Raw genomic sequence first — 10,397 nt, forward strand, 5'->3', positions numbered from 1 at the left:
TTCGGAATCAAAACAATAACAATGAATTGGTCTATTGGTCACATAACCCCAAACCGGAACTCCTGTTTACAGGGTAAGTCAATTTGATATATAGCACACATTGTTCAGTGAATGCTGCCTAGGATTTGTAAAATAGAATGCAAATGGTTGTTTTTGGTATAAATTTGAAGGTATATTTGTAAGCAATAAGAAAAAAAGCCATTTTTGTGCTCTACTTTTTCTGTTGATGGTTCCCGGCTTTGAAAGTAGGTCATACTATTTGAGTAAAAATGGTCGCCTCCACATGTGTCAAAACTGGTGTGCCTATTCTAAGGTAAATATTTTGAGTTACAACACATAGAATTTGATGGCATGCATTTTTTTCAAAAAATTATGCATTTATCTTTCCAATGATGTATGATGATATAGTGTTGAAACGCTTGGTCATGGTAAAAATTGATATCGAACATCAACTATTTTATATGTAATATAGAAGGAAATTAATTGCGCATGCGTAACCTTTAAGAACTTCCGACCAAGTTAGTCGTCTGCCAGAATTTTGACAATTGACCATCAAAAACTCTCTGTATTGCAAAACATAACTGCCAGATGTCATTTTGACCCAAATTAGGGTTGTTTGCAATTGGGCTGTAGCACTTGGGGTAATAAGGGAGGTAAATGCTGGAAAATCACACCGAAACCTGTTCCGGAGACATATTCTAAGACTACTTAAACACTCGGTATTGTTTTTCAGTGACATTTTGACATTAATTTGCATCAATCTCGAAAATGAACCTAATGCATGTCTTTATTTCATCTGTATCTATTATTATTGTTTACTTTTTTAACCTTTTACTGTTAAAAATGCCTGCCAATTTTTGACCGACACTGTTATTTGCCTTCGCTTTCAACCCCGTCAGGCAATTCTACTCAGAATAAGTTTTAATAACACTACTTTGCCTTATTTTTCCTGTTTGGATATCTTGCTGAGTTCAAGCAAAATCAAGTGTTCAGCTGAAAACACAAAAATGATAATAATATTATGCTTTCTTTGCTGGAGGAATGTTGTTGTTATAGACCCCGCATGAAAAACACCAGGGAATCTGTATTTAAGTGACCTCATTATCACTATTATTATGCGTAAACCTAAGCGTGCATTTGTAGGCGTCGTCGAAATGGGTCTATAGCTCTGTCTGAACTGTCGTCCAATTGGTTTACAGGTCCGGCTGAAGTGACAGGCCATCAAAAACAGTACAGCATGACTGATTCGGAGACAGCCCTCAACACTCGCCAAGTCGTGTCGAGAGGATCGGTGTCTTTGTAGGTTAGTACACCGTTATTTTCAATTAAATCTATTGTAAAATGATTTCTTTGATATCTTGGCACACGTTTGTCCCCAAAATTAGGAAAATTGGGTGTTTTACATTTACTGCAGCTCTGAAACAACATTTTAAGTCGATAACTTTACCAGTGTGCCCGACAATGTGATTCCGGCGTGGTGACTTATCCCTTTGCAGCAAATAAAGCAACAAAGACTATTGAAAGCTTACTCTAATTGTATCCCACTTACATTAGTTGGCACCGTTATTGGTAAATGTGCACAAAAAACCTTTTTGTTTCCTCAGATTACACGGAACCGAGCACCGGGCCAGACTGACACTTTCCGGAGCCTGTCCGAGACGGAACTCGAGCCTAGGAATCATAGGTCCAGGTGTGGCAAAAGACTTAAAGCTCATGTCTGACGATCACTTTTTTTGATTCAGGAATTCAAGTGTGTTGTTTTTCCATGCAAGCAAGCCCCTTTTGTTGGGTGAAATGACATCAGAAATGCTGCTTCTACATGTATTTTACCAAAAATGTGCCAAAGAAAAAAAGTTTGTTCGAAACCTGTTCAAAACCTGCTATGATGCACAAATATTGCCATTGATGTTTTTTGTCACTTATTCAGTCATCTGTTACATCAACTTTGCCTATTAGAATCGAAAGTGATGACTTGTATGAAGTGCTGCATGTATGATGAAACCAAGTTTGGCTTTTCTACCATAATTCTTGACGCGAAACGCTGTTACGCATGACGCTTTCAACGGCGACTTTTATAAATAAATCTGTGTGTCATTGTACCGGAACTTTGTGATCTGTCTCAAAACAGATTATACCTGTGGGAAAAGTGCCTTTTATATAAATTTGAAGGGGTTGGGTTCTCTTAAAGGTCACATAACCCCAAACCGGAACTCCTGTTTACAGGGTTACATCCTGTTTACAGGGTTACATGCAGTCAATTTGATATATAGCACACATTGTTCAGTGAATGCTGCCTAGGATTTGTAAAATAGAATGCAAATGGTTGTTTTTGGTATTAATTTGAAGGTATATTTGTAAGAAATAAGAAAAAAAAGCCATTTTTGTGCTCTACTTTTTCTGTTGATGGTTCCCGGCTTTGAAAGTAGGTCATACTATTTGAGTAAAAAGGGTCGCCTCCACATGTGTCAAAACTGGTGTGCCTATTCTAAGGTAAATATTTTGAGTTACAACACATAGAATTTGATGGCATGCATTTTTTTCAATAGATTATGCATTTATCTTTCCAATGATGTATGATGATATAGTGTTGAAACGCTTGGTCATGGTAAAAATTGATATCGAACATCAACAATTTTATATGTTATATAGAAGGAAATAAATTACGCATGCGTAACCTATTCGGTTTTCCCGGTCCGTCTAAAATGCGTATATGACTCATAGTTATATCCGCGGATATGACCGAAAAGTGCGGATATGAACGAATATAGGCAATATCGATGCTTTTCTGCAATGTTTAATTCAATGTTTAATGAAAAGTACACAATATGTGTTAAATCTGTTAATATTGTCTCAACATAGAACAATTTAATAGGCATTATAATTTTTCCAACTCTAAATTCATATCCGCGAACATGACGAAGTGCCATAAGATTGTTTACAGGCTACACACCACCAACAATATTACCACGACGACACCACACATGTTTTGTTGTATAACTTTACACAATGTTTATATAATATACTGAATGTATTTATATTATTGATGTCGTCTTCTACAAACTTAAGTATTTAGATTTACCATATGCCATAGAAAATAGTAAAGTATTATCGGACCGATTAACGCCAGACACGAAGTAATCATGTTATTTGCCATATGGTTATATTTTTATTTGAATTCAAAATGTTGCATTATTTGAAATATACTTTATGTTTGATTGCAGTTAATAATTGTCTTTATGTCACCGTTTCAGGTAACATTTTTCATTTGAAAAAAGCTAATTTTAAAGAATACACCTCTGATGATGACATGGATGTAGATGAAGTCGTCCACGTACTGCGGGTGCCCGATGCACCGACAGACATTGAAGCAACTCAGGCTGCTCTGTTGTTGCACGAAGAGTCCGGAAGTGGAGATACTATGGACGCAGTTGGAGCAGATCACTCAACGTCAATGCTTGACGTTAGTCGCCCAGAGCGTTCCATGGAGTCAGAAGCAGAAGAGACGTAAGTATTATAGCAATTGTTAAATAATAATAATTACATTCCTATAATAATATAAAATAATACATCAAACAAATATTTGTTGTTCTATACAAATAATAATAACACTCCTATATGTTTTACTTCTTTTTATAACAATAATAACAGTTATTCAGCTACAAAGCTTATACAAACTCGCACATTATAAATGAATTTTTCAAATTATAGTATATATCGCATACGTATTTGTTATTTGATTAAATTAATTGGGTATTACTTATATTAATCAATGTAAAGTAATCAACAATGATTTCTTTCAGTGACCTCAACTATGAAACCGTCCACGACGTCGTAATAGATGGTACACCTACGTACACTGTGGTGAATGGTCCTATAAATCGCGGCTTTAAGTGGCAACTTAATAACAACTAAATGACGTTCAATACATCACTAATTCCATATTTTTACATCACTAATTCCATATTTTGTTGATTTTTTTACAGTTGGTATATAATGGGTAATGTACAATACTCCATTGAATATTTCTTTTTCAGATCGATGAGCAGTACCTGAGCGATGCGCTCAACGATCCCTTCTACAGGGGAACGGTCACGGTAAAGGACCGCAGGCATGTGATTCTGGCGACGGACAAGCAGTTGGAGCTGCTGGCGAAAGCTAAGACCTGGAACCTTCAAAGTCGTGAAGGCGCCGATAACGCAGCTGTTCTCAATAAATGCATTCGTGAAGTTTGAAAATGTAGTTAAGCAGCTTCCACTGTGCTTCGTTCTGATGAGTGGTAGAAAACGAAGAGATTATAAAAAGGTAAATATTGTATTACGCATTTGATAACTAATGCTATTATTATTATCTTTTCAGCTGTTGCAGAAAGTAAACTCGCGTCACATATTTGATAACTAATGCTATTTTCAGTTATTATTGATAGTTTTATTATTATTATCTTTTCAGCTGTTGAAGAAAGTAAAGTGGCGTCACATATTTGATAACTAATGCTATTTTCAGTATGGTTTATTTTCAGTTAGTATTGTTTGTTTATTAATCTTTCAGGTGTTGCAGAAAGTGAACACTCTTCTCAGTGAACGGAAAGTAGCAACGTTCGTTGTTGACTTTGAGGCCGGTCTATGGCAGGCTCTGCGCAAAGTGTACACGGACCCGATATCAAGGGCTGTGCCTTCCACTTCGGCCAGGCATTGTGGCGGAAGTGCCAGGAGATTGGTCTCAGTACGGCGTACGAGAGTAGAGATCGAGAGGCCGTTTTATCAACATATCTTAGCGTGATCTTACGTAAGATTCGTAGGATTTTGACGTACGCTTATCGTAAGTACTGCAAACCGTTTTATCAAAGAAATCGCAGCTAAGATGTCGTAAGATTTGTGCTGAAAGCTACGACTGGGTAAGACCACTCTTAGCGTTCGTAAATTGTACTAAACATGGCCGCCGCACGTGCTTTAGACGATGGTTAACCAAGAGAGATGAGACCACTCTTAGCGTTCTTATTATGGCGGCCATAGGAGCGTTAGACGTCGCACGACCGAGAGAAAGGAGGCTGTTTCGACAAAGAAAGGGGTTCAGTGATCTTAGAGACGCTGAAATATTGAGTCGCTATCGATTAGATCGACAATCCATTTATCGGCTTGTCGATTTGTTAAGGGACGATCTACAAAAACCGACGAGAAGATCGAAGTCCATACCTGTCCTAACGCAGGTTTGCATCCATTTGTTCTCAATCCATCATATTCAATGGAGATTACTTTCATGTGATAGCGTTTTATAAATTCGGTTTATAAATCGCTACGTCCAAGGGGCATAATTAGGGTCGCCATGACAAGAGAGAATAAACTTGTTTTTAATTTGTATGATAATGGATTGTCTAACCGTTAAAAGGATAAGTATTTCTTTTCATTTGCTCGATTTTCATAAAACCAAATGTTCTATCGTTTCTTTTAAAGTACGACAGTTTCATTGCCATTATAGCTTGAATTTTAAAGGTTGAAATAGTAGTCGGACATTACATATTTCGGACGTTGCTAAACATGTTTGTTTTCGACACAGTTTAATGATTTTTGTTCAGATAAAGTTTTAAAGTTGTTGTACTTGTAATGATTCACGGTAGTATGTCTGGAATATCTTCTCTGATGATTAGAAGTCTTAAACTTATCATACATGAGCATTATCAATGTTCTGTCAAAATAAGATATAGGAATTTACAAAATACATGAACACGAATATGTTCAGCTGAGCAACTTCAATCCCACAATGATGTCTGGTTAGCACAGTGGTTGATTCACATTTTCACGTAGCCAAGGTGGTCTATATTGACCACACCCCAATTGAATATATTTCAATAAAAAATAATCTGGAATTGGTTGTCAGACATGTACTTTATTATAAAACAACTATGTCTCTGTGTGATGTACTGTTATATGCTCAATAATCACAGACAATTGAAATACCCATCAGTGTAAAAATTAGTACCAAATTTGCAAGGATGTTAAGTTTAAATAATGCTTGCTTACTTTTCATCATTCCCGTTTGTCTGATTTACTTATATTTGTTTTGTGTGATTGTATTAAATGATCATATTTGAAACAAACTCTTGTGCATTATTTTGGTAGGTGCTTGTGAGTCTAAGGTACTTGGCGAAAGGTGATTTTCTGTCTGAGGTTGCTGACCTTCATGGAATTAGCAGGTAATTTTTCGCATAAGATAGTAGATACACTATAAGGAAGGAATGTATTGTGAATTAATACATAATAATACATAATAATTACAATTTAAAAGTATATCAATTTATGTTTTATTATATAATAATGTTCCTTTTGAAACTGATGTTCCACTTTCAACATGACAAACAACAGGTTATGAATTAATGTGTTCTGTAAAAAGATCTACATAAAACTCATCATGTGGATTCCTGAATAGTGTTACAGTTCTATGTACATCATTGTTGATCTTTTAATGGAATAAGACATGTTTTTAATGTCATTTAACTAAAACATTAATAACCTTATTTTGGGCATCATAAAACATTAATAGTTTGTTCTTAAAGTATGAGCAGCTATAGTCAAATTATTGTGCAATGAATTGTTTTTCAGGTCCAGTGCATGCAATATTATTGCAGCCTTTGTTGATGCTGTTAATTTAAGAATTGATAATGTAAAGTAAGCATGTTTGTTTTAAATTCATAGTAAAACTTATTAATGAGTTAATATTTATTGAAAACTTTCAAAGAACTGGTTTTAATATTAAATTACTGTTGAGCAATTTATATTTGATTTAGTATTTAATTGATTTAACTACTTCTGACTTACTACTTATTTAAAATTGTATTTACCCTTAAAGCAAACACAGTATTAATAAAATGCAATGCTTCCTTCAAATTTAATGCATATTAATAATATAGTGATTGATCATCGAAAAAACTCGATTATTCGTCTGCTAATTTTTTTATTATATAAGCATACACTAGCAGCTTGTCAATGTAACCTAAGTTCAAACGCGGTAAATTATGATTCCGCTTATTTTCTAACTAACATCAACATGCAAACATGCATACAAACTTTTTCATTTTGTTGAGTAAGGTACAAAATATGAATTTAAATAAAATAAATCGGAACAATTATGATAAACATTGACAGACATAAATCGCTTAAATATTTTTTTAAGAAACGATGTCGATACATTTACTATACGTACTTCTCACAGGTGTCCGCCCAGAACTCTTCTTTTTTCTTGTTCGTCACTTCAATAGTCATTTTACTGACCAATAACGAGTTATTGTCAGTGCATGCCTGCACTAAACAGGCGATCTCCGTCTCCGACCAATTGGGCTTTCGTTTCCCCTTGTTCATTTTGTCGGCCATCTTGCTTGTTATGACAACAGACGACTTTGACATAACGCGGGAAATCGAGTGATGACGTTTTTTGACTGGTTCGCGTTATTTCAGATCGTACGCTTAGCTAAAATCTTAGCTGCGACTCGATACTTACGACAACGTTCATAAAACGGGTATTAGCGGATCGTAAATGAAATCGTAAGTGAGGGATTTAAGATAAGATCCGCTAAGATAAGATATGTTGATAAAACGGCCTCCGAGTGTATAAGTTGCTACGGAAGTGCTTCGCGCTCCCTCTTCTGCCACCAGCCGACATTCGTCCCGCGTTCGGAAAAATCAAGGAAAAAGGCCAAAGTGAACAACTAGCCCCCTTCTTCGCATATGTCGAAAACACGTGGCTGACGAACAACATATGGGCAGTTGAAAACTGGTCGGTCTACGGAAGATCCGTGAGGACGAACAACGATGTCGAAGGCTGGCACAACCGCCTTAACCGGAGGGCGAAGAAAGGAAATCTCGCGTCCTACCTGCTAATCACCCTGCTGTTTGACGAAGCGAATGAAGTACCTATGCAGTGCAAACTCATCAAGGAAAAGAAATTGCAGCGGCATCAGAGTCGGCAAACACGTGCCACACAAGGGCGTTTGTGCGCGGCTTGGGACCGGTACGGGAAAAAAGAAATTAGTACGAGTGAGCTTCTGAATGAGTGCTGTAGACTGTATGGACCTGTGTAAATGTGTACGTGTGTTTGTTTGTTTGCAAGTGTGAACGATTGAGTGAAAATGTATATATCTGTTTGTTTGATTGTATATAAAATATATTTGTTTGATTGTATGTATGTAATACAACTTTGTTCTTGTACATTCGTTTGCTCACATTTCACAAAATTGCTATAAATGTTGTTTTTTGTTGTACATATATATATGTATTTGTTTAGAAGTGTTCTATATATATGTGCCTGAAATTGTTTTTTTATTTGTTGTACATATATTAGTATTTGTTGTGTATTTTGGATGTCGATATTATATTACCAAACAAAAAAGGAATTTACTAGGGTATCCATAGTTGTGTTCTTACACGATGAAATAATATAAAATTATTTATTTGGCCCGTTTCACAAACAATTCTTAAGTTGTTCGTAAGAATTCTGCGATTCTTACGTACGAACGTTCTTACGCCAATTCTTACGAACGTTTCATATACACGTTCGCAAACATAAGAATTCTTACGCATCTTACGAACGTTAAACCAGTCTACGCTCTTCAATTGAAGGGTTGAATAGACGTTACACTATACTTTGGCGCCATCTGTCAGATTAATTAAGTCTACGAATATGCGAAAGTAAATAAAGCCTCATGATTACGCATATATTTTATTTTCCTTTGTTGATATTCAAAAACACTAGATCTGTTATTGGGGTTAAAATCACGTAGAGTAAAATGCTGAAAGTTGTTGTCAGCGTTGGATATATTTTCCCGGATTTACAACGGAATCGATCAAGATGTAAAATATCTTCATAAGTTCATTGAGAAGATGTTATTCCACATCAGGTAAGGTTATCTGCATGACATCGTGATAAAAAATCGTATTTGTAAACATTGACATCTACTTTTTGTTTTGGAAGGTAAATAAATGTTAAGACTGGCTAAATTGTAATTTTCTTATAATTTTTAAATGGAATTCTTTGGCATTTAAGTTGTAATACTAACTTTGTTTATATGTCAGATTATAATATAAGTAAAGATATATGTATGTTTCAGCTATTTTGTCAACACTTCAAATATAAATACGTTTTGTATTGATTTAAATCAATAACAGCTGCTTTAAGTATATTAACGCATTTGTGCCTAGCGTCTAGAAAAAAGGCCTTGGCAAACAGAGTAGACCCAGATGAGACGACGCATGGTGCGGCGTCTCATCTGGGTTTACGCTGAAAAAAATATTCGAAACATAGAAATAAATATACTAGACATTCCTAACTCGGAAAGAAACTGATCCAATTTAGAAGGATGGGACAGTCCACTAGGCATAAATGGGTTAATGTTTAAATTTGTGTTTATTTTCGTCACTTCTGTTAAGATATTGAACTAAGAAAAAATAAATAAACAAAATCCTCTTTAGATAGACTGTTACTTATGCTCAATTGGTCATTGTCGGCTCGGGTACTACTTAGATGTTCTGACAGTTCTCCAGGTACTCTTAAGTATACTTAAATGTACCCCGGGTACGAAAAAGATGCTAACATGTACCCAGCCAATTTAGACTGTACCCGAATTTTAATTCCGCCAAAAATCAGATATTGTAAAGCCCACAAAAGAATACAAAAACAATATTCTCTTTGAACAAAACCTTCCTAAACATGCTAGTTGGAGTAGGAGTGTCAATAATATAGAGGCCATTTTACAGAATATTGACATTAATATGATCAAATTTAAAAGAAAAAATAACCGACAATGACTGATTTTGTGTTAGATTTTGCTGGTACGTTTCAGTATATTTTTCGTACCCGGGGTACATTTAAGTGTACTGAAGGGTACCCGTGGTACATTAAAGTAGTTCCCAAACCAACAATGACAAATCAATGTTACTTACTTGTGTGTGTGTTGGAAATTGGACACTACTTTGTTAAATTCAATAATAATTTCATTATGCTTTGGTAAGACATATTTTCTGATTTATAAAATATTTTGTAAAAAGTAAGATTTTTATATGATGATTAATGTCATGAAATTATACTTTAATTCTGAAAAAAAGTGAAATGTTATCTTTTTATTTTCTTTATAAAATCATTTATTCATCACAGCGTACGCCCCCCCCCCCCCTCCCCCCCCCCTAAAATCGTCAAAGTAAAGTCAATTAATTTGATGTTTCACACTTAACTAGATCTAAATCACCTATTTTAACTCATTTTCTGCTTTTTCATAAACAAAATTACACACTAAACCCACTGTTGGACAGTTAAGTGAGATTGAAATGAAATCAAAGCAAGTTTGAGCTGACTGTGAGACTGCAAGAGAGTTTTTGACTATGTATTATACTCTGTGCAATTGAGTGATAGATCTA

The 10,397-nt window shown here is 35.2% G+C and overlaps 1 protein-coding gene and 1 long non-coding RNA gene across 2 annotated transcripts; both read left to right on the forward strand.

Moving 5' to 3' along the window:
- Nucleotides 1-4,836: 4,836 nt before the first annotated feature.
- Nucleotides 4,837-6,665, forward strand: LOC127878140 (uncharacterized). The gene is made up of 3 exons (XR_008048750.1): nucleotides 4,837-5,203; nucleotides 6,114-6,187; nucleotides 6,594-6,665. It is a non-coding gene; the product is annotated as an uncharacterized LOC127878140 (long non-coding RNA).
- A 504-nt stretch (nucleotides 6,666-7,169) lies between these two features.
- LOC127878292 (uncharacterized) lies at nucleotides 7,170-8,382 on the forward strand. Its single transcript, XM_052424811.1, has 2 exons — nucleotides 7,170-7,190; nucleotides 7,604-8,382. The coding sequence occupies exons 1-2, from the start codon at nucleotides 7,170-7,172 to the stop codon at nucleotides 8,066-8,068; spliced, it is 486 nt and encodes a 161-aa protein (XP_052280771.1). The 3' UTR covers nucleotides 8,069-8,382.
- The last annotated feature ends 2,015 nt before the right edge of the window (nucleotides 8,383-10,397 follow it).

Source organism: Dreissena polymorpha, chromosome 4 (assembly GCF_020536995.1).
Source record: "Dreissena polymorpha isolate Duluth1 chromosome 4, UMN_Dpol_1.0, whole genome shotgun sequence".
Classification (NCBI taxonomy): Eukaryota; Metazoa; Mollusca; class Bivalvia; order Myida; family Dreissenidae; genus Dreissena; species Dreissena polymorpha.

Excerpts from the sequence above, each read along its gene's own strand:
- LOC127878292 (XM_052424811.1), top strand. The coding sequence starts at position 7,170 with ATGTCGATACATTTACTATAC. Across the intron at positions 7,191-7,603 it reads TGTCGATACATTTACTATAC|TTGCTACGGAAGTGCTTCGC; the intron begins GTACTTCTCACA and ends CGAGTGTATAAG.